At 40.8% G+C, this 24,433-nt stretch overlaps 1 protein-coding gene across 2 annotated transcripts in view; it reads right to left on the reverse strand.

Annotated features, from left to right (window-relative positions):
• The window catches only part of helz (helicase with zinc finger), a 61,234-nt gene that overhangs the window by 14,343 nt on the left and 22,458 nt on the right, over nucleotides 1–24,433 (reverse strand). For both annotated transcript variants that reach the window (XM_017685098.2, XM_017685087.2), the window contains exons 17-22: nucleotides 22,052–22,170; nucleotides 18,544–18,689; nucleotides 17,519–17,666; nucleotides 16,733–16,916; nucleotides 12,626–12,854; nucleotides 7,680–7,884 (exon numbers count right to left, since the gene is read on the reverse strand). In XM_017685098.2, the coding sequence (XP_017540587.1) occupies nucleotides 7,680–7,884; nucleotides 12,626–12,854; nucleotides 16,733–16,916; nucleotides 17,519–17,666; nucleotides 18,544–18,689; nucleotides 22,052–22,170 (1,031 nt within the window). The remainder of the gene's footprint in view (nucleotides 1–7,679; nucleotides 7,885–12,625; nucleotides 12,855–16,732; nucleotides 16,917–17,518; nucleotides 17,667–18,543; nucleotides 18,690–22,051; nucleotides 22,171–24,433) is intronic.

Genomic DNA, 24,433 nt, shown 5'->3' on the forward strand with positions numbered 1-24,433 from the left:
AGAAAACAGGCATTTGGCCCCCTGTTCTGTATCTATCACAGCAGAGGGATTGGGGTTAGACATGGGTTGGAGGTGGGGTCTTGTACATCTAGTCTACTGAGACAAAAGGCGACACAGTACAGAAGCCTTCCAACAGTGCACTATTTGCTCTCACGAACATATTGTACATAAATGAATGATCATTTTATACATAAATGGATGCACTTTGTGAAATATACCAAATAACACCTCAACTTAATCAGAATACTAACTAGCTGTTTGATCACAAAGCCAGACAATGTACAAATTAAGCAGTGTATACACAGCACCAAAAGATCAAAGCATGAGCAAAAATTACTGAGAACAGTAAATCAGCAGCAGCATCCAAAATTGGTTTGGTTAGCTTGCTTGCTGGCTGGCTAATGTTTTAACTGACATTAACCAGTCTGTTAGCTAGCCAAATTTGCATTCGTCAAATGCATCTTTTTTGCCACCAAACATGTTTTACAAGGGCAAAAGGGTTAAAAATGGAGGCCTTTTTGGCCTTTGCTCTTGGTTATTTCCAATGGTGCTCTCCAAGAAACAAACAGCCTTAAGACAACACTACTTCATCACAACAGTAACATTAGCTTTATTCTACGTGGTTGAGTACTTCTGGTCATGTGTGGAGATGGAGAGTGCAAAGGGGAGTAGACTGAGTGTGGGTGAAAAAAAGTTGGGGGGGTGGGGGGGTTAACAGAGACCACTTGAAGTGTAGGCAAATAACACCAAGCACCGTTGTGTGTGCGGTGCCTCTTTCTCTTGGCTTATATGCAAAACAATCTGTTTCCACAGGCTCTGGCGCCTTGCTTTAGCAGCACTAGCTTCCCAAATCAGAGCCCATTGATGTAATCCCACAGGAAGGCATGCCTTTTCACGACGGATCAATGTCATTTGTGTGCACACAGAATGACGTGCCAACAGCATCAGCGACCTATTCAGCGATTGATGTGAGGATTGGTCTGAGTCCTAGAGGCCGTGAGTGCTGGTGTTCAGGGGTCAGCTCGATTGCTCTTAAAGCCACTCAGGGAATCGCTGTTCACAGATTATAGCACTTGTCATCTGAATAGCAGATAAGTAGTATGTGCCATAGAAAAACAGACATACTCACATATATATACACACACACACACACACACACACACACACACACACACACACTGTATATTGGCAAAAATATTCACTCACCCATCCAAATCATTTAACTCTGGTGTTCCAATCACTTCCATGGCCACAGGTGTATAAAAGCAAGCACCTATGCATGCAGACTGCTTCTACAAACATTTGTGAAAGAATGGGTCACTCTCAGGAGCTCAGTGAATTCCTGCATGGTACCGTGATAGGATGCCACCTGTGCAACAAGTCCAGTCGTGGACAAGTCCTTTCTGCAGAGTCAATCACTACAGACCTCCAAACTTCATGTGGCCTTCAGATTTGCTCAAAAACAGCATAGAGAGCTTCATGGAATGGGTTGCCATGGCTGAGCAGCTGCATCCAAGCCTTACATCACCAACCCCAATGCAAAGCATTGAATGCAGTGGTGTACAGTACGCCGCCACTGGACTCCAGAGCACTGGATACATGTTCTCTGGAGTGATGAATCCCGCTTCTCCATCTGGCAATTCGATGGATGACTCTGGGTTTGACGATGATGAAACCTTTGTCACTAGTCACAAGTACCAGCGAATTTTTGCGCTTTCCAGGAGAACGGTACTTGTCTGACTGCATTGTGTCAAGTGTAAAGTTGGGTGGAGGGGGGATTATGGGGTGGGTTTGTTTTTCCCCCAGGAGTTGGGCTCAGCCGCTTAATTCCAGTGAAAGGAGTTCTTAATGCTTCAGCAGACCAAGAGATTTTGGACAATTTCATGTTCCCAACTTTGTGGGAACAGTTTGGGGATGGCCCCTTCCTGTTTCAACACGACTACACACCAGTGCACAAATCAAGGTCAATAAAGACATGGATGAGCGAGTTTGGCATGGAAGAACTTGACTCGCCTCCACAGAGTCCTGACCTCAACCCGACAGAACACCTTTGGAATGAATTAGAGTGGAGACTGTTAGCCAAGCCTTCCCATCCAACATCAGTGTCTGACCTCACAAATGCGCTTCTGGAAGAATGGTCAAAAATTCCTTTATGCCTTGTGTTTTTTGCTTGGTTTGTGTGTTTTTGTACTCATTACAGATTCCATTCTATAACTTCACCCTTTCCGCTACCAGACCCTGCTGCTGATCCATTCCATATATATATGTTTTTGGATATATTACCAGAACAAAAGCTCATATATCCAAAATGATAATTATACAATTTTACAGGTGAAGCAAAAATGTTCTTTACATTTAATGTAAGTCAGTGGAACCAGACTGGTCATTCTGGGAAGCTGTTTTTGGTCCCTTCAAATCAATCATTAAATTTACATAAAATATAAAAGGCAAGATGGCATTCAGGCATGGTGAAACAAGATTACACAAGTGTACAGTGTTCAGGCAACAACTCAGACTTTGCTAACCTAACAGTACTTCTTAATGACAAATACAGGAGAAAAATATAATATAGGCTACAGAAATCAAAAACAGATGCATTGATAAATCCATCTTTTTACCCATAATAAATTCTGATAGAATCTGCATATTTGCCAAAGGACAAAACATTTGATGGTGTTTATAATTAAGCAGAACAAGAGGTATGATTCACAGGACAATGATAACATGTTCAAAGGCCACTCTGAAAACTGTTGTTTTACAGAGCCGCATATGTTGGCACAATGGAGCCTGTTTCGGGTGGTTATTAATACAGTAGTTGTTCATTATACCCCCCCCCCCCTTTAGTCATTCATGCTTTTTATTTAGAAAAGTTGCTTTGGCTTTCAAAATGAACAGTCTCCATGGCAACAGAGCACATTAATCACAGAACCAAATCACCTCAAATAGAAAGGTGGCCTTTTCTGCTCCTGTTTGGTGGAACTGGGAAAGTACATCAAGGTTTGAGCTATTAGAGAGCTCTCAGGAGGAATAACTGTCAGATCCAGCAAAAACAACAAACAGGACAGACATGTTGTGTGACTTGCATATAAAACAATATTATACATGCCACGTTTGGAATGTTCATTCAAGACGCACCTGCATGTGAGTGAATATGTTGAATAAGAGTCACTCATCTTATTAAGTTCAATGCTCAGGATTCTTTAAATCAATTTTATTAAACCATGCAAGCTGTTGTTCTTGAGGTCTCTGGCAGTTCGGCTAACCCCAAGTAACCCTAAGATCAAACCTACTTTCATGATAATTTTACCAGTAAAAGAACAAAGGAGAAAAAGAAAACTAAGAACAAGAGGAACAAGAGAAACAAGATACAAGTGATGGACAATAAAAAAGGAGAGCGAGTAAGAAAGCAAACCTCAGAGGACAGACAAAGAGGCAAAGAAGGAAAAGGGGAGAAAAGGATAGTAAGGCAGATGGAGACAAACAGAGAGGGAGGGAAGTCTCCTCAGTTACCTTCTCTGGTATGTTTACCTCCCTCCCCCTAAGGGAGCAAGATTGATTAGCGTATTATTCATCTGAGGGTTCGCTCCTGCACGCTCATATTCAGACGGATGCTCCCCACTTCCCAGCCAAGCCCAACCACTTTTCTTAATGTCACACAGACAGAGCATGACTCTGCAGCTGCTATCCAACATCACCAACTACTCATACCCTACTGTTCAGTGTTACCCACTAACCCCACTAACCCCCATACTCTTCTGCTATCAAGCATTATCCACCAGCCACCATACTGTCCCACACTGCCAAGCATTACCCACAATACAGTACTTCTGTCTGATATTAACTACTACCCTTCATTCCACTACTGCTAAGCATTATCTACTACCAGTCAGTCAGTCAGTCAATCTACTACTGCCAAGTGCTACCCACTATACTCAAGTGTTGCCCACTACCTACTAAAGCTGGGCAATTAATCGAAAAAGCAATCAAAACAGACATTCAGAACCTCTAATCGACGTAATCTTGCCCATGTTGGTTATTTCGATTTTTTTAAAATTCTGTTAAATTCTTTCCCCACTTAGTGTGTTCACATACTGTCTTCTTAAAAACTTACTACTGTGCATGTAGTCATGTGACTCCGCCACATCCAGTGTGTGACATCGAAGCTAAGGCTATGTTCACACAGCAGGCAAAAGTGACCCAAATCTGATCGTGTCAACAAATCTGATTTTTTTCTTTGCCTGTTCACAGTATTTTTAAAAAACATGATCTGTATGCGACATCAGTCTAAACAAATCAACTCCTAAACTGACCCGTATGTGCAAAAGAACAATGATTCATGTTGCTCCATGTGGCTAACCCAGATGTAAACAATCATGACTATGAACGAACATCAGTCGCTCCTGAAGCTTTCGGTTTCTTCTTCGCCAGCATCACAGGAGCAATCATGAATCTTCACTCACTCACAGCAGGGCTCATCATCCAGAATGTGTTAGAGCTCACCGTAAAAAGAGTTTGGTCACTTCTTTGGTTTGCATCTTCGGATACTTTAAACTTCGCTTTCAGACTTAACTGTTCACTGATGCAGCAGCCTGCCTCCCTATGGCAGCAAATCGACCATGTCTTTCAAATCGCTTCAAACACGGAGGTTTGGACAAGTGTCTTCTAATTTGTGTACAGAAATATTACCCCAAATGTTTATTAGGTCTCAGCAGTGCGAAATGACGACAAATGTTGAGTTGGATTGACGAAAAGCCGTGCAAATTCTGATCTGGCTGTTGAGATGATTTACATCAAGATATGCAGAGAATATTTACAGTGCAGTGAACTGTCAGTGAATTTTGAGGGGAAAAAAAATCTTTAATTGTAATCAAGGTAAATATTCCATTAATCATGACATTAATTTGAAGTCACATGGCCCAGCACCTTCTACCTACCATACACTACTACTGTCCAGCACAGCCAACTACCCTCCATAGCCTACTACTGCCAAGGCTTACACAGTACCTACCATGCACTATCACTGTCCAGTATCGCTATCCCTATCTCCGATACTGTTTTACTCTCTACTCCCATACTCTAACTACTGCCAAGCATAACCTACTACCCATCATGCACTGATGTCCAGCATTAACTATCCCTCATTCTACTACAGTCAAGTATAACCCAATATTTACTGTGGACCTGTGGACTACTGCATTACCAACTGTCACTATATTCACTACTGTTCGACCACTGTTAACCACTACTCCCATAATCTACCTACTGTCAAGTATTACCATGTACTTACTGTGCACTACTCATGTGCAGCATTACCAGCTATCCTCTACACTTTACTCATAGTTTACTAATGAAATGGATCTTCAGCTTGATGCAGAAGGAGTTATACATGGTTCTAAATAGAATCTTTTGGAATGGGTTCTTTATGGTACCAAAAAGGGTTCTTCTATTTTTACAAGTTTGTTAAGCTTTTCAAGATGCAGAGAACTCTTTAAACCATGCCGTTTTTTTTTTTCGTGGTTCTACATAGAACTGTATTCTTTACTAAATAACCATTAAAGAACCATCTTTAAGTGTGCACTACTGCCAAGCATAATCAATTATTCCCCCCACTCTACTACTGCCAAGGATTATTAACTACCCCCATACACTACTACTGCCAAGCAACTACACCACATACTACCACTTGCCAAGCATTTTAAACTACTGCCAAGGAGGGCTGTCAAAACTGGCCAAAAATGGCATACGATTATTCCCTCTTTAATAAACATAAATAAATAACAAACAAACAAACAAAAACAACAAAACAAGTATTAACCATTCGAATATCTACTTTTGTGCTTTATGTCCATAAGAGGGCAAACCAATGCAACAAGAATATTGCATCAGACTTGGATTCCCCTCAAATTCAACTTCCCCATGAGCATGCATTCCCTGAGCAGAAAGCAGAAACTGCAATTACGGAAAGTTGACCCAGTTTGCTTTTAACGCTGCCCCCCCCCAAAACAAACATTAACAACTTGATTATATAACTGAAGTTAGAATATTTGTTAACAGCCGTACTGCCAAGCATTATCAACCCCCCCACCCCCAAAATTCTACTACTGCCAAGCAATATCAACTTCCTCCGTACTCTACTACTGCAAAAACATCATCAATAAACCCCATACCCTACTACTGCTGAGCATTCCCAACTACCCACTAAGGGTGGGAATCTCTAGGCACCTAACGATTTGATTATGATTTAGAGGGCAGGGATGCAATGACTGAAAATGATTATCAATGCATCATTTTTTTTTTTATTGAATTTATTTTTTCCCCCCTCACTGTGTGACGACTTAGTACTTCTAAAGCAAAGTATTTGTAACAATCCATAATGAATTTACTAGAAACATTTTTTATTAATAAAATCACGCAGAAGTCATGTGGCAAGTCAATTGGAAGGCTCTCATTCACTGCTCTTATTTGGAGCACGAGGCGCTAGCTGACACTCATCTGTGATAAAACGTGCCGTTACAGAGAAATAAGATTCTGTGGCAATGGCTGTCCACACAGCACGTTACAGCTGTCTTACCCGTTTTATTTAGTGATTCCATAACTTCGGTTCGGGTCTCGTTGTAGAGATTGGGGGGTATCGCTGCATCAGTAAAACATCTTCAAGGAGGCACGCTGTATCTCAGCTCCCAATGTGCAACACAGTGTGAAAGTCCAGGTTCTCAATGACTGAGAACGTAAATACTTGGCAATTAAAGTTACAAAAGAATTTGTATTTCGCTTTCAAGTTGTGAAAGCTTCGACATTGTTCGCTCGGTGGTTCTCTGGTAGGCAGGAAGTACAACCGGATGGAAAACAAGTGGGAAACATGTAATATGGTTCTCAAGTTCATCATTTCCAAAATATTTTACACGACACGTGACACGACTTGCATATACTGTGGCTCCTGTCCAGGTCCCTTTTCCCTTCAACTTCACAGAAGCCAAAATGCTTCCATACTCTAGCTCATGGGTCAGCAACATACGACTCTTTTACTGCCCTGGTGTGGTTCCACAGCAGAATTACAAATAAAAATAAATAAATCCCCCTTTGCAGTAAAATAATCAGATTTCTCAGTCTGCACACTTGAGAAGAGGTTTTCTGTTAGGAGATGTTAGGAAAGCAGCTACTGCTAAAGCTAAAAGCAGAGCAAAGCAAGTCTGCATGCGTGTTCATATTTTTTTGCCTATACTAGGACATTAGCACATACTGAGACATACTAGACATACAAAATTGTGGATCCCAAGGTGGTTTGATTTTTGTTGAAAGAACAAAATGACTCTTCACATCTGGGATGCCGACCCCTGATCTAGCTTGTAATACACAGGGTGCCAGTCAGATTTGTTGCTCTTCAATTTGTGTTTTTGTTACATGCACATCACAGACTGTCCAGGTGCTGCATTTTCACTCTCTCTACTTCTGCCAAGTATTACCTACTACCTACTCGCAGCGGCTATACCCATCACCACTTTACTCTCACCTATGAAAATCATGTATGAATGATAATCTGTAGGCAAAACCTATTATAGGAATAAACTAGTTGTTAAACTTTATAAGCTCTTTAATAATATTACAGCAATACATTACAAATGACACTATTTGTTGTTATACATTATATAATATCATATCAGAACAGTGGCAGTTCTTACCTTTGGTGGTGAATGCTGGTGCTTGCCAGGACCCTGAGGGCGTTGGGGTCTCAGGGCACGGGGGATAAACTCAGGGGCTAACGGGTTCAGCACATAGGTTTTCTTCAGCTCTAGAGCCTCCAGCTGGGCCTTGATCTGCTCAAATGTGATGCCGTGCAGACTGCTGTTCTCATGGCAGATGGAGATGAACGTTTCCCAGAACTTTCTGTATATGGACACAGATGTGTACAATGAGCAGGATGTTCCACAATCACAGATGTGCATACTGTACACAGTGCATTACACTGCTAGAAACAAGCATCTCCAAACCTGCTCCTGGCATTATGCTCTCCTGCAGAATTTATTTCTGACCCCAATCTAACTTAATCAATCATCAAAGTCTTTCAGATGCTTGTAAAATCCAGAGAAAACTGTTCGACTAGGTGTGAAGAAGACAGTAACAAACTCTGCTTTGCTCCTGGAGAAGAAACCTGAACTGAAGTAACACCTTTTATTGTTACCATAAAAATCCTGCAATTTCATGGTCATCTTTAAATCACAAACCTAATGGCTAAAATGGAACCAGAATCCAGGTGAAAGCTTCAAGTCCTGCTGTCAAGGCAATTTTACTGCCTGGAGAATACCCAAGTTGTTGAACAGCAAGGAAACACCCTTTAAAACTATGCAATAAACTAGTATGAGAATGCAGCCCACAAGAAGACCTGTTAAGCTCACTGGCTGTCACTAGCAGTCAGAGCCGAGAACATGAGAAGAGGGGGCGGGTAGAGCTCTTTCAGGCTTTGATACCACACTGCCAGAGCATGAGAAGCACTCATATACCACAGCTTTCCAAGCTAAGAGAGCCTGCAGGGAGTACATTTTCATTATTAAGATAGGATTTAAATATAAGCCAGATAACTGGAACCCATGGAACACAAAAATCTTACATCAACAAATGGGGTGCCTTGCATTTTCGACATCACGACTCGCAAAGCACTCGGTCCAGAAATGTCAGCAAGAAAATGTAACAGGGTGTGCCGACTGTTGCATATCCACATATAAAAAGTCATTTCATGTCGCTCTTGTAAGAGAATTTACTAAGACAGCTGGAGAGACATCAGCCTCAGAACTCCCAACAGAAAATGAAGACAAAGAGCATCCACAAAGACTTCTTTTTAGAGGCTTTGGACACAGAGCACTCAATCTCAATAAGTGTCTGAGATATCAAAGGTCTTCCAATTCTCAACTGGGCAGTCGTGTAGCATGGTGTGGTGGGTTTTCGCAAGTAAGATTTTGTCTAATTTGGGAAAATAAAAGTGCTAATTGCTGATGCTCATGCAAGGAGCAAGGGGGGCTTGCGTCATGGTCTAGACGGCACTGTCCTGCATCTCTGCTGAACTCTGAGCCATTCTGAAGACAAGCTCCATTAACTCTGACTGGGAGGCAGCTGGGGCAGGCAGAGGACACAACAGTTCCTTACACCATGCTCAGTGAAAGTGCTCACTGCTGGAGCTCTCATACTGATCACACACACACACACACACACACACACACACACACACACACACACACACACACACACACACACACACAGCTTCTCCTTCTGGGTCATAGGGGGTGCAGGAGCCTATCCCATCTGTCATTGGGCGGAAGGCAGGATATACCCTGGACACGTTCATACTGATCAGAGATTTTTTTTTTCCCATGCTTGCTAGGAGGCCCCTTTCACCTAAACTGTAGCAATCATAATAGACGACTGAAGCACAAAACACGTATACAGGTCATAATTAATACTTTAAATATTCAGATTTGCCTCACTATCTTGCCATCAGTACTTTCCACAGATGTATTTGTATTTGAAATATACTTTAAGAGCCATTATTATTTGATTTCATAGTAGATGAAAGCACAAACTGGTATGGTAAAAATGTTGGATAAAAAAAATTTTTTTTTAAAAAAAGTGTTGAATCTTTTGAGCCATCTGGTGTAAAATGTTTGACAGAGCACTTCTCCTCCCCATCTCCTTAGGATCAAAAAAAAAAACGTTCCACATAATGCGCTGAAGTTTCGAAGAGGCATATCTGATTCATCTAATCAAAGTCTTAATGAGAAAGTGAAAGATATAAATCAGAGGTGATGGCTACAGCAGCTATGTGAACTAAGCCTGAAATTAAATTAAGGTGCTCCAACAGAAACAAACAGGAAGGGATGAAACTGCTCTGCTGGTGGTGAATCCAGGATATGTACAGAAACATGCTTTGGAGAAAGGAAGTGGTAGGAGCTGGTCTTTAGATTACTGAGTTGCCAGCGCTGGCTGTTAAACATGCTATTGAGTATTAGGTTGGCTCAGAGGACCACATCTCCTCCTACCACAACACACACACACATTCATTTAATTGCCGGGCCTTTCAGCTTGACATTTCCTGTAGCCGGGCTCCAACGATTGGCTGACGCACGGCAGTCTCCATAGCGACCAGTGAGCTGCAGCTAGGGAGGATAGGGATCGGAGAGCAGCGGCTGATGGACAGTCCTCTCAAGAACCGTGTGTCAACATACGCAAACACAAAACACACACAGACCCTGCATTTCTCCTCCACAAACACCCTGACAACACCACATCTTATACTGAGCAGTGAAAACCATCAGCTTGGAAGAGCAATGCCTAGGAGGGGAAACTACATAGAACAGTCTAAAAACAGCTATGATAATGAAATTGCATTTAACAGCTGGACAACACTAGGGATTTTAAGTACGCAGAGATGCTATGGCAAGCAGAAAAAAAAAAAAAAAAGACTCTTGCCATTTTACAACTACAGCCTGACATGTTGGTCTTTTACAACAGGCAAAAACACAGTTACAGCATGAGGATTAGGAGACATAATTTGGTGTTTTAAAAGGTGGATAAAATATTTTTGTATGTTTATATGTACCAACTTCTCTTTACGCCATAGAATTATAGAGGCTGTTTTGGTTACTGTGTTTCTAAAGACTAATATACAAAAAAAAGCTATGTTCTGACTGGTTTAGCACTTACAGCTGCTCCTTAAAACCTTAATATGAAAGGGTGGAGTAAAACTGTCACAATATGCAAATTAGTCAATAAATGCTGCCAACCCCCTGATGACAAGACCCACTTCATGCTGGACTGAGTGAACATATCACTGTTGTTGGAAGAAAACCTTGCATCTCCAAAATGATAACTTTACAGAAAAAGAAAAAACTGCTTTAGTTTTAATGCAAGTCAATGGAAACAATAGACTTTTTTGCCAGTCATTTTGGGTCACTACTTTTAGTCTATTCTTCATCAAATTTGTACACAATATAAAGGCCAACAGGCATTTTCAAATTGTGTCAAAAACTGACAAACTACAAAAATGGATACAAGGTTTTGTTCTGACAGCAGCGATAAGCAACTTCAGCTTATAAAGAGACAACACCACTGATTTTGTCTGTGTATCATGCTCAGTCATAATAATAATAATAATAATAATAATAATAATAATAATAATAATAATCCTCCTTACTTGATATTTATTACTTCATAAATGGTTTGATCATTTGAATGTAACCAATCAGGTCGCTCAGGCAATACAATTCACGTGCCAAAATGAAAAGCATTGTCATCATTTTAATCACTTGTCCACTCTTATTAACAGTAGCTCATGCTGCAAGAGTGTCTTATCGAGAATCAGACTTCCAAACAAGCAGATTATGCAGACAGGACAGTACTAACAAGGTACAAAAGAATGCTCCGATACGGATTTCCCTCATTTGGTCCGGACCATCACAACAATATGTTCCCACCAACAGCGAACTGGGTTCATTTGGATGCAATTGAGGCTGACTTCTGCCGGACCACATTTCATTTGATTGGTGCACAGAACAGGTGGTGTTCACATCTGACAAATGGACCTTACTAAAGAAAAGTTTGATGGGTCTGAATCACACAAGCAGTGAAAGTGCCTTAGATTACAAATCAAAGGTCTGATTACATAGAGGACTGACCCCAAGTGACTGCATGTAATCATGAAACCATTTCCTGTGTTTCATCTTCTGTGCTTCAGCATGATTACAGACAAACACAGACATAACACACTGCCAAATAAGAGCACTGTCTCAGCCAGTGTAAATCAGTCAGTCAGTGGCAAGTGCAGTAGCTTCACACCATCTCCCTCCCACGGCACCCTGGGAAAAGGTGCCAAGCACGTTTGTTTTCCTCACTAGCTCCTGACGCTAAAGGGCCCAGCATGAGGCTGGAGCATGCCAGGTCGGGCCGAGAGCTGGGACGAAAGCTGATAGAGCATCTGGCCCTCTTCGGTCCAGTGTCACAGTGTAGACTAACGCCAAAATCACCCAGCAGTATGAGGAAACCACTCAGAGCTGCATGGTTTTCTGCCCCTCTAGCTTCGGCTTCCTGCCTGGGCTGCCCAATTAACCCAATTAATAACCTGCTATAACAAAATATAAATTAATATGCTGTGCACTAATTAAAGTCCCAGTTTTGCTTTCTGAAATTAGCTTGTTGAGAAAAGGCTGCAGTAAATGTACCCCCAATTAGAGGAGTTGCCTGCTGCATCACAATCAGGCATCTTTAGTTACCAAACACCCTATCACATGAGCTCTCCAACCAATCACAGGACTTTTCAGCACGTGCCCTACGAGTGCACTAATCAATGGCAGACGCTCTGGGAGAATTATCACAGGTGTTCAGGCAGCTTGACAAATCACAATCATTTCTGAATTAACAGAGCATGGTGATTAGTCATTAAAATCGAATGTGCTCACAATTAATAACATTCTCAAAATAACAGCAGCTGTCTTCCATGCAGCACTATTATAAACATGATTGCCTGAGAAAACACTCAAATTATCTTCAATCACCTCTTGACTTACGGCCTAAGGTGCGTTTAAAAAATTAACTCCAACTGATTGATTTCGGGACTGCCTTACTGATTGTATCTGATTACCTGCAACGGCCCACAGAGCATAGGGCGATAGGGTCTCCCACGACGGCCACCAGGGACTGGGCACGTGTGATGGCAGTGTTGAGAAGTTTGTAGTTGGACAAGAAGCCATAGTCCAGATCTTCTGTGGAGTCCTCCACCAGCTGCTCCTTCCTTTTGATGGCAGTCTGCTTGTGCTTGCAGGTGTGACGGGTGCGAACAGTGCTCAGGAACAGCACTCGAAACTGCTTACCTATAGGAAGTAGAGAGAGAGAATTACTGTAGCACAAAGTTTATTTTATATACAGCTTAGACAACTTGACTAACTGTAGTCCCTGGGCAAGTACAGAGAAGATATATGCACTCAAAAGAACTCGATTCACCACCCCAGCATGAATACTATACTAACAACTAGGGGTGTAATGGCGCACAGAAGCTCAGTACCTGGGGGGGAGGGAGACACCCCCCCCCCCCCAAAAAAAAAAAAAAAAAAAACAGCACACCTACAACAAAAAACTTGATGCATAAAGCTAAGCATTATATTTTCATTTATTTTGAAAAGATAGTAGCGCATGTTACAGTTTAATCCACCTAGTGTCTTATAGTTCCCCCTGAGGTAGCTGGTGCAGTCTGTTGTGTATTAAGCAGTAAAATGTAAACCGTGAACATGCATTCTCACATAAGTCATATTTTTACGTAGGACTGATACCTTATAAGGCAATAGGTCACAATTGGCTACAAAACTGAAACGTACATCTTATGTTATTAAAAAAGAACCTAATTAAATAGAGTAATAAAAAAATAACATTGTGCATTATGAATAATGTTACAATTTGTTTCACTTAGGTTATTTGTAAACAAAAGCTTAATCCCAACCCACCCAAAGAAGAGACACCCTTACTAGTAGGGAGGGATAGTATTTACATCCAGGTAAGCATTTTACCAACTGCCAACTTTGGTACCTTCTTTATAAAAATATGGAACTTAAACATTTTCATACAGTACTGCATTACTCAGTTAAATACAGACATCAAAACCTACACTCGCCCACTGGCCACAATTTTATGCTGGCTGATGACTGAAACTGAAGGCAGCCGCCTCGATGCCTCGCTACCTAAACTGTCTCATAAGTCAGGGTCTCAGAAGGCAGCATTGTAATGAAGGCATCTGCAACCAAATCATGTTTGAGGTGCAGCTGAAAGGCAGTGATGCGTCATAATGTTGCCAAGATACCAACGGTTCACTTCTATCTGTTAGCGTTAGATGGGAGGATGCATCTATGCTGCCTTCAAAATAACAGCCAAACGGAGGAACTTCAGCAGGCAGTGCTTTACGCCAACATTAGATTTGAACATGACTGTTTTCCTGCCTCAGAATACTGTATGAGTAGGCAGCATTTATTGCATTTCAGACACCACACCGAAATGCATCGAACTTGTATTTGTGAAATATGGTTCAACATTACACATTCACTAATCCTCACACCACATATTCTCCGTACAACTGCATGCCCAAAAGCCCCTACAGTTTCAGGTAAAATACACATACCGTTCCAAATCTAATACCAATAATAGTCCTTGGGCAAGATGTGTAGCACTACATCTGCCACTCTCTCTCTAACACAGTTATTTTGTATTATATTCAACAGGCATGGGTTTTAACTATTTAGAAAAGCTTTTTTCAGGCAGTTATTATAAAGCCACATCTGAGGGGGTTTTTACGCTCATTGCGTTGTTCTTGCCATAGTTTCAGTTTCGCTCTCCTGCAGCGACGGCCGCGGACTGAACATTGATCCAGAACATGTCGGAGGCATTTAATGGGACATGAACATTACCGTTTTGGCTAAGTCAACCAGCAATGAATGCCACTTCCTTTCTCAAACTAGATATTTTGGCCACAAACCTTGAAATACAATGGCCAGAAGAATAATAAGGTGAATTGTTTTATATACTTAAATCTACTTAAGACAGAGAAAAGCTTCTTCAGATGGTAAGCTTGTTCTCTCTGTGATTTTAGATGCTGAAGTAATGCTAATTTGCCTTCATTATCACTGGACAAGACGAAGGATTATATCATATTATTACTGTGAGGAATGAGCACCTGAGGACTCCTTCAAAAGGCAATTTCAGTTCAATAGCCTAGGTAGTCAAACGTCTCATCAATTATGCACAAACCAATCTAGCTCTTCAACCATCCCCGCGCTCCTGCAAGCATGCCAACACTCACAGCACTTAAGGGGCTTGCAGTTACTCTTCTCTTTTCTTGACTCTTCATGCTGGTCTAGGACCAATGATCTTAATCAGCTGTGTGGTAATTGGGCACTATGCATCAAAATCTCTCACCACTTTTTATGTCTCTGCTCTAATTGGGTACATTAACTAATGCAGAAACTGCAAAATATGTAGGTCAGAAAATTTGCTCATGCTTCATTTTGATTGCAACCTGATTTTGTCTTGGACTGATCACATCAGAGCACCTTTTATCGCAATGCATGGTAGGTGCCATGGAAAATCAAACTAATAAAAATGTTCTTTTGCTCCAAATGCAGTCAATCAGCTGAAATTTCCAACGGTGTCCAAAATTTGTTAATTTAGCTTTGGTGCTATGAGGCCAATTTAGATAACAAGTAATAGAAGCATATACATCACCAATTAACACTGAGCAAACTGAAAATCTATCTATAAAAATAGATAAAACGCATGTTATACAGCCACAAACTGTAGAATCCAACTCTGAATGAAAATCTGGCTCATGTCTGTACTTCTGTCCCGTTTTACACACAAAAATAAGTCACACCATGCCTACTACAACTGTTAACATTAGACAAGTGACATCTCTACATAACGGGCCAGTGGGGCCTGGCCCCAACAGATATCACTGTGGAGCAGTGAACAAACAATCATTAATTCAGTACAACTAATGTAATTTTTATTCTTTGTAACTAACATTGTTCTGCGTTTATATAGGACAGTGGTAGGGCTGTCTGATACATTCCAAACATCTTCCTGTACCTGTTGTGTAAATGCCAGTAGGCTACCTAGCAGTCTTCATTTGGTGAATGTGTGGTTGGCCTTTCAGTGATCGTCTAACCAAAAGACACATTGTGCTTAATAAACAGGCTTACAATAACCAACTGTGGGGTACGCTCACGATGGCCCCATGCTGAGAGCAGCCAAAAAAAAAAACATTTACATATGTCCAGATGTTTAGTAACGTTGTTTACAGTATGGCCGTTCCTACACAGCTAGCCATTATTCCTCATCAGTTGTGGTAGTCACATAACAGTAAGGTGATGTAATGAGTCATGTCAAAAATGTAATAAAAGTTAAATTTGGTACCAGCCATTAGAGCAGAAATTAATAGATTAAACATTTGGGACCACACCAGCCAGAGGATTTCAAGATCATTCAGTCTAGACAGGACAAAAACTGCTCCTTTAATCCAGAGTGCTTTAAGTAGACCTGGCTAACTGGGAGTGTAGCTAAATACACTCTTCTGCTTTCCTTGCCTGCACTTGTTAGGCTATCACTTGAATTCTTTCATGGATTGGTGGAAAAGTTTGACAGGTTTGCCCAGATGAAAGATCATCGCACAGCTTTTCTTTTCAAGCAGTGACCATGCCTGGTGAATCATTTTGCATTAGTACAAGTCGTGTTATTCCCAACGCCTGGAAAGAAATGTTTCCTTACTCTAAAATGTTGCTTTGGAGGTGTAATTGCAGACCACAATGAATGTATACTGCTAGATAACTTTGGATTTATAACACAACGCTGTATAATCAGGTTTTGTGAGATCTAATGTTATCATATCACTCAAATTCCTGTGTCCACTTCCACTAACTCCAGCACCACAATGTTAATTTGTGAAATTGTGATTTCATTGATGGAGTGGGTTTCTGTGTTTGGATCAAGCTTGTGTGTCATTTCATTGACCAGTAGGTTGCTATTTGTTGTGCCCCACCAGGCTTTTTGTGGCAAAGATGCCACTGCAAAATTAAAGAACCAAACCTCCAAGATCCTTGCAGATTGACTACATTTGGCATGGGAGAAAAATGATGTAAATCACTTTTAATTATGAGAACTCAGCAGTTATTAGGTCTGTCCTCAGCACTAAGCATGCTTACACACTCACCCTGGACGTTGAGCACTCTTTCCACGCTGACCTCAGGCATTCGCTTCTTGCGGAGCTCGGCACGGATGCGGAAGACCTGGTCAGCATAGGGCGACACCACCCCGATGCTGCCCTCATCAAGCTTGCCCCAGGCCACTGGCCACTTCCTCCTCATTTCCTCCACACGCTCCACAATCTCAAACACCTATATGCACACATGCACATACAGACAACTGTTTACACTCCACTGCTTTTTGACACTGAAAGAACACACAAGAAGTGTCTATTTCTGTGATTTTATCTACATTAGTAACATGATTTCTAAAGGCTGCTGTTGCGTTTCTGATTTAGGAATGTAACCCATCGGCTACGCCTCATCATTACTCCAATTCAAAAAACAAACAAGGTCTTAAAAAGCACTGTGCAGCCAAGAGGAAACCAAGCATTGTGTATATTTTGAACAGTGATAGAAAAAATCCTAACTGGTGGCAGATTTAAACTTTTTTAGGGAAAGTCTATATGGTTATAAATATACTGTCTCACAAATGTACAATAATGGTGTATGTAATCCCAATTAATCCTTAGCTGTCCGCGGCAATAAATCCATTTTATACAAATTATAATAAATAGAGCTCAAAATGATTAATCTAAACTCCAAAACTCACAGCTAGCTGAAGAAGTGCTGTTTCCAAACTTCGACACTACAAATATGTGTAATTCATTATGTAACTACATATGTTATCAAGTTTATCGAGTGAGCAAGTTTAGAACAGCATGTCTTTGCTAGGCTGGTGCGCGGTGCGCTACCTCAGCATTGTTGTAGTAGGCCGTGCTGTTCTTCTCCTGCACATCCTCCCCACGGGCCGTGAAGAAGGTCAGAGGGTAGAAGTCCTTATGGGGCGGCTGCTTGCCGCTGGCCATCAGCTTGCCCTCGTAAAACAGATCCGACGTATAGCTGCAGCCACCGGAAGCAAACTACAGAGTCAGCATTGGCTACTTCATAAAGGTCATTTAATAGGCTCAGATTCTTCTTTACTATTCATAACACATTTAATTACACTGAAAGCTTCAAATACAGACCACTGCCCTTTAACAGGTCTGTCAGAGATAATAGACTATGCCACACAGGTTATCATAAGCAAAGAGGCAATCAGATATGATAGTCATCAAAAGATAAACGTGAACCACTGTAGATTATGTTGCAGAGGAGGGAGGAAAAAAAACTGTTTCAAGTTATGCAACAGGAACTATATTGGATTTCCTGAACTTTCTTGCAAGCAATTTATGAACAATAAAAGTATCAACAGCATTTTCACAGCTAATGCACTGTTCTTCCATATGAAACCCAAGAAAATCTGCCGTAGCACAATGTATGTAGATTTTATGCTAAACGATTCATCACAAACAGATGCTATGTAAATTTCAGTACAGAAGACACTCAAGGTATCTGTTTTAATTAACATTTCAGCTCTCAAGCTCACCAATCAAGGACAGTTTGCTTCTCTTTGCTGACTTCCAAAAAGCTGAGACATCCAGAAGATATGTGCAGGCATTGGGAACTTTCATTAAGACCAGAATGCAGCCAAAGTGGCAAGGAACGTCATCTTCATCAGTCTGAGCTAAAGAAGAATCAACTGCTCTGCTAGGTTTTGTCACATATCACTCTCAGCACATATCACTGAGAGCCAGGAGCATTATGACAAAATGTGTTGCTATCTGGCTCTGTATTCATTTTGTATGTTTGTATGTGTCTCCACACAACAGCATATCCCTGTATTGTGTTTGTATGTCTGTCTCCTCAGGAAGAGCGATGTGAAAAAGTTCACACCTACTTGATGATTGCCTCATGTGAGCGGTAGTTTTCACACAGCAGGATCCTGCAGGGATACTCTGAGGGATAGTGCTCGTACAGTCGGTCGAGTAGAGACACATGCAGGTTCCTCTCCCGTGCAAACTCACTGTACACAAATGGACTCAGCTGGAGAGAACAAAGGATATTACACAGTCAAAAAATGCCCAATTTTATGAGCTGAAACTTTAGTAAATCTTCATCACAGTAAAACAGGTCCGTCAACATTGATAATTAATACTTAAATCTACAAATTATTTTGCCAATTATGTGAGTTATACAACTGAATTGAACAAGACAGACAAACCTAGTTCTGCTACCAGTGGATGCATGGTATTTGTGCCACATTACATTCAGGGTAATTTTAAAAATTATACATTATATAATATATATAATACATTATAGTGCACTTGGTTATGTACTTGTGCTAGATGACACTGTCCACCAGAAAGAGTGAAAATGTGCTAAATAGCACTGCTTCTACAGTTGAATTGAGAATTTTTAACTGAAGTCATACAAAGCCTGAGCTCAGATAAACACTACACACAACTGCATTACTGCACTCATTATAAGAAAGAGCTTGTCATTTTTCTAAAACCCATGATGTGTTTCAATTGTTTTCTGCTTTCTTCCACTATTTTTATATGTACAACAGCCATGTACAATATTGCTTCATTTACTTTGGTGTATACTAAAAACTACTGTTTATCTTGTTTGCACAAGATGCACATTGTAACTATGACTATGAGTCAGTCACTGGCTCTATAAGAGACAGCAAATCTTGTAGCTAAGCAGTACATCAGAAATAGCTAAACAATTGGGGGAAAAAAAAAAAAAAACTATATCGAACAATAACCCATGTGCAACCTTTCAAACACTGCACAGCACAAGTATAATGAAGTAAGTTTTCATTTAAAAATATATAAACATAAAACATGTGGACCTACTGGCAAAAAATGCATAGAAACGAGTGTCCATCATTATTGCTTAGTGACAATGCTTATTGAAAATGCCAATTAACCATTGATCCAAAAAGTACATTTTAATACATTTTTTAACCGTGTTTAATCGATTAACCATAACAGCCCTATATGCACAACACACTTTTACATCCTTAGTGAACACCCATTACACCTTTTTGTTAGTGAAACCTAAAGCCTAACAAACAGATCTTCACACTCAGGGCAGCACAAAATTCCAGAGTCTGCTGAAAGTCATTATTTTCCATCAAACCTGCCGGCATGCGCTTCAATATCTTAACTATGCAAAAATGCATTCACAAAACTAGTTATTCACACATTTATGAACCACAATATTAAAAAACGTCAGAAAATATACATAAATCCCCACTAATATTTCAGTAGAATGGCCTTCCTTCACACTGTATTGTTCACTTGCACAGCAGCAAACACTGATGTAGCGTAAGCAGCAAGTCCTCAGATAGTCTGAGGCAGAGGCATACAAGAGGTGAGAACTGAATAATTAAGGCTGGGCGAAGTGAGGGAGGATATGAGGGTTTTATCTAAAGGGCAGTTCATTAGCAGCCTGCTTGCTGTCCTGTGTCCGTCTGTTGGGATAGATACTTATGTCTCCCCCGTCTGCCATTCCGGAAACCAAAGGTGAATGTAATTTCTATGTTGGCCTGGATTTAGTAAACCAATAGTATCCAAATGTCTTCATCATCCTCCTTATAAGACAACAGAAAAGTTTGCATATTTTTTTTATTTATTTTTTGAAACATTTTGATTACAAAAAAGGTAGAGGCAGTCGCCCAAGTAGAGGGGTTTGAGTCATTTAGACAAAGGGACAAGAAGTAGGTGTGGTTTACATGGGTGACGGAGTCCATCATTGTGTAAGCTTAGTGAGACTTGCATGGTTAGAAAGGCGGACGTTTATTAAACTTCTGTTTCCTCGACAAAGTCTCCACTCCTGTTTCTTTAAGAATCCAACACTTGCTAGCAGAAGCCAGCAGGTATCAATGAAAATTGCCCAAGATATACTGTGAATATACACTATATTGCCAAAAGTATTCGCTCGTCTGCCTTCACATGCATATAAAATTGAGTGACATCCCATTCTTAATCCATAGAGTTTAATATGATGTCAGCCTACCCTTTGCAGCTATAACAGCTTCAACTTTCTGGGAAGGCTTTCCACAAGGTTTAGGATAGTGTTTATGGGAATTTTTGACCATTCTTCCAGAAGCCCATGAGGTCAGACACTGCAGTCCCCGCTCTAATTCATCCCAAAGGTGTTCTCCCAGGTTGAGGTCAGGCCAGTCAAGGTCTTCCACACCAATCAGGGGCCATGCCCAAACTGTTCCCACATAAATAGGAGCATGAAATTGTCCAAAATCTCTTGGTCTGCTGAAGCATTAAGGAGTTCCATTCAATGGGACTAAGGGGCCGAGCCCAACTCCTGAAAAACAACCCCACACCATAATTCCTCCTCCACCAAATTCACACTCGGCACAATGCAGTCAGACAGTACCGTTCTCCTTGCAATCGACAAACCCAGACTCGTCCATCGGATTGCCAGACGATAAAGCGTGATTAATCACTCCAGAGAACTTTAAACCACTGCATTTGACGCTTTGTATTGCGCTTGGTGACTTGGTGAAAGCTTTTTACGCACTGTTCTCTAGTCTAATCTGAAGGCCACAAGAAGTCTGAAGGTCTGTAGCGATTGATTCTGCAGAAAGTTGGCGACCTCTGCGCACTATGCGCCTCAGCATCCGCTGACCCCGCGCTGTCATTATACATGGCCTACCACTTTGTTGCTGAGTTGCTGCCGTTCCCAATCGCTTCCACTTTGTTATAATACCACTCACAGTTGATTGTGGCATATTTAGTAGTGAGGAAATTTCACGACTGGACTTGCTGCACAGGTGGCATCCTATCACGGCACCACGCTTGAATTCACTGAGCTCCTGAGAGCGACCCATTCTTTCACAAATGTTTGTAGAAGAAGTCCGTATGCCTAGGTGCTTGCTTTTATACACCTGTGGCCATGGATGTGATTGGAACACCTGAATTCAATTATTTGATGTGAGTGAATAATTGTCAATATAGTGCATAACAACAAAATAACTGTGGCGTTAAATAATTTTCCAATAATTTTGTCCTGATTTTTTATAACCGTTTAGCATCCTAGCCCTAATCAGCAGACTGTGAGCTAGGGACATATCTTCCTTCCCTAACTCCGTCTTCAGAGAAACTTAGTTCATCCTATTCCTGCTTCCACAAATCATGACGCTAGCACTGTGATCAGCATTCAGCCAAGAACCTGCAGCAGTCGTGCAAAAGGCAAAAACAATTAGCATCATGAGGAGGGTGATGGATGCAGACATAAGGAAAGGGTTGCAGTGCTTGTAATGTCATTATGTATCTCTGTCACACTGGTCAACTGCTTTACTGGTCACATCCAGACATGGAGCATTTTTTTGGGGGGGGATTAATGTGCTCTCAGTAGTGATGCGTCCATCTCCGTACCTGCATGTGGTCTCCAGCCAGGACGATGCGTGTGCTCTTACTGGCCAATGCCAGTGGCATGATGGTCTCACACTCCATGGCCTGGGCTGCCTCGTCCAACAGGATGTGTGTGAAGAGCCCTTTGGATGGACAGACGGACGAACACACACAAACACACATGCATACAAACACTATGAAATATCCATTATGAGGAGCTTCACAGAAGTAGACATTAATAATTCATAACTGTAGCCAATGTGCATCCATACATACATGCAAGTGTTCATACACATAAATGCACCCCACAGTTATTTACTTAAACAACTCTTGTTGAAACAATTCTCTAAGAGAGAGTGATCTGGACAGAAGCATCTGATAAAACAGTTTAGAAGAAGAAGAAGAAGAAGAAGAAGAAGAAGAAGAAGAAGAAGAAGAAGAAGAAGAAGAAGAAGAAGAAGATATAAGTTGACATGGTCACTTTATATAAACTATAAAGTACTCAGAGTGTGGGGTTCAATTACATTGTGTAATAACACACAATTATTAAAATGTGCCCATTTTTTTTCCATTCACAAAAGTTTTGTGCAGAAAAAAAATGGTTTCGTAGGAATGTTCTTAGGGCTAAATAACTAACTGCAATTATAACAAAATCAGAATGTGAAAGTTTCTAAATTACAATTGTATTTCATATGTAGTTGACCGTAGTAACTGATTTTAACTCAACATTATTAATCCTCATCCTCAGCTGTGGATGACATCCCACATTAAGGAGACTGGAGCCTCCTGGAGTAGCCACAGCATGTGAAATATTGAAAAAAATCATCATGCTTACAGTTTTGATGGCAATTTAAAAAAAAAAAATTTGCACTGTGGGTTTTTTGTGGGTCTCTGCCCCAACTGATCAGATGTCTGAAAAAAGTACTGTAACATATATATTGTTAAAATTCCTTTAAGTATCTTAAGTAATATTTAAGTATCTTTAAATATGAAAGGTAAGTAATCTTTAAGTAATATTACACTTTTGCCATATCACCATCTAAGCAGGAGGCTCCAACTCTAAAGGCCACTGCACACCAGACACACCACACCCAAGCATAGCATTAAATAACAGAGCACTGCTATAGAATGAGTGCCGACAAAAGGCAGGTTCAGGTTCATTTTTACACTTCGCTTGTATAAATTCAATAAAACAAAGCATTCATCACTCATCATGGTTGGATGTTTTTGAGGTGAAAGATACAAGCTAAAAGAATAGGATAGCGACGTTTGCTGAAGTAATTTACTATTGCCATTTGTCTGTTCATCTAAAATGCTGGTTGCCTTTCTCTGTCAATGTTAATCCACAAGTGGCTTTGTGCAATGGCTTTAATGTAACATAGTAATGGCAAAATGCTGCACTGTGATGCGCTGAGAAACTGGACGGTGCTCGTAGTCATGAAGCACTGGCATGTTTTGATTTAGTTACGTGACAAAAAATGTCCGGTGGCCTTGACGCATCTGATGCAGGTAATCAACACCTTTAACAGTATGCACAAATTACAGCTAGGGGCACTGAATCTGAGCTCTCCAGCATCTAAACTGGGCACCCCTGATTTCCACATTTTCAGTCCTGGCTGCAAACGTCTTTTAGCCATTTCTCTGAAAACACCTGAAAATTACCAAAGCACAAAACACTGAACGCTGACTAGACATCAGTCTCAAACACCTGAGTGGCAGGTTTAAGAACCACATATATCAGGGGTTGACAATCCCAATCCTGGCAACCTCACAATGAAACTCTTGCTGATTCATATGATCTTGCACATCTGATTCAACTTATTAACTAATTAGCAAGGTCCTAATGGGTTGGGTCATGTGTGGAGTGCTGAAAATATTATTTCACTGCGTGCGGTCACCAGGACTGGAAGCCCCTTGTGCAGATACTGTCAAAGAGAAATTCAACAAAAAGATTTACAAGGAATATATCTACACTCTTAGTTATGTGGCGTTGTTTAGTTATATACCAGCATTACTCATCAGCACTCTAGTGCTTTATCTAAAACAAACACATTCAGCCAAAGTGGAGATTTTACGTTAGCCATCTAACTCAGCTAAAACATGCACTGGAGGGACACAGCAGGAAAACCCAGTATATGCAGCACACAGGCTCTCCAGCACTAATAATAATGTCTCAGATAATGACCTTGGTTATTAGCATCAATTCCGAATAAAACACAGACCTCAAAAGTGATTACTACCAGATTATTTGTTCTTCTATAAACTGCACAGTATATCAAGCTCTCAGTTGGCTCTTGGGCATGTTTTATATGGTGAAACAGTTCATTTTAGCTGCTTGAATCTTGGACAGAAATAAATTTCACTTGTGTTGAATAGCAGGTTTCCCGTCTGCATTTTTTGTTTGCC

This window comes from Pygocentrus nattereri, chromosome 14 (genome assembly GCF_015220715.1).
Source record: "Pygocentrus nattereri isolate fPygNat1 chromosome 14, fPygNat1.pri, whole genome shotgun sequence".
Taxonomy (NCBI): domain Eukaryota; kingdom Metazoa; phylum Chordata; class Actinopteri; order Characiformes; family Serrasalmidae; genus Pygocentrus; species Pygocentrus nattereri.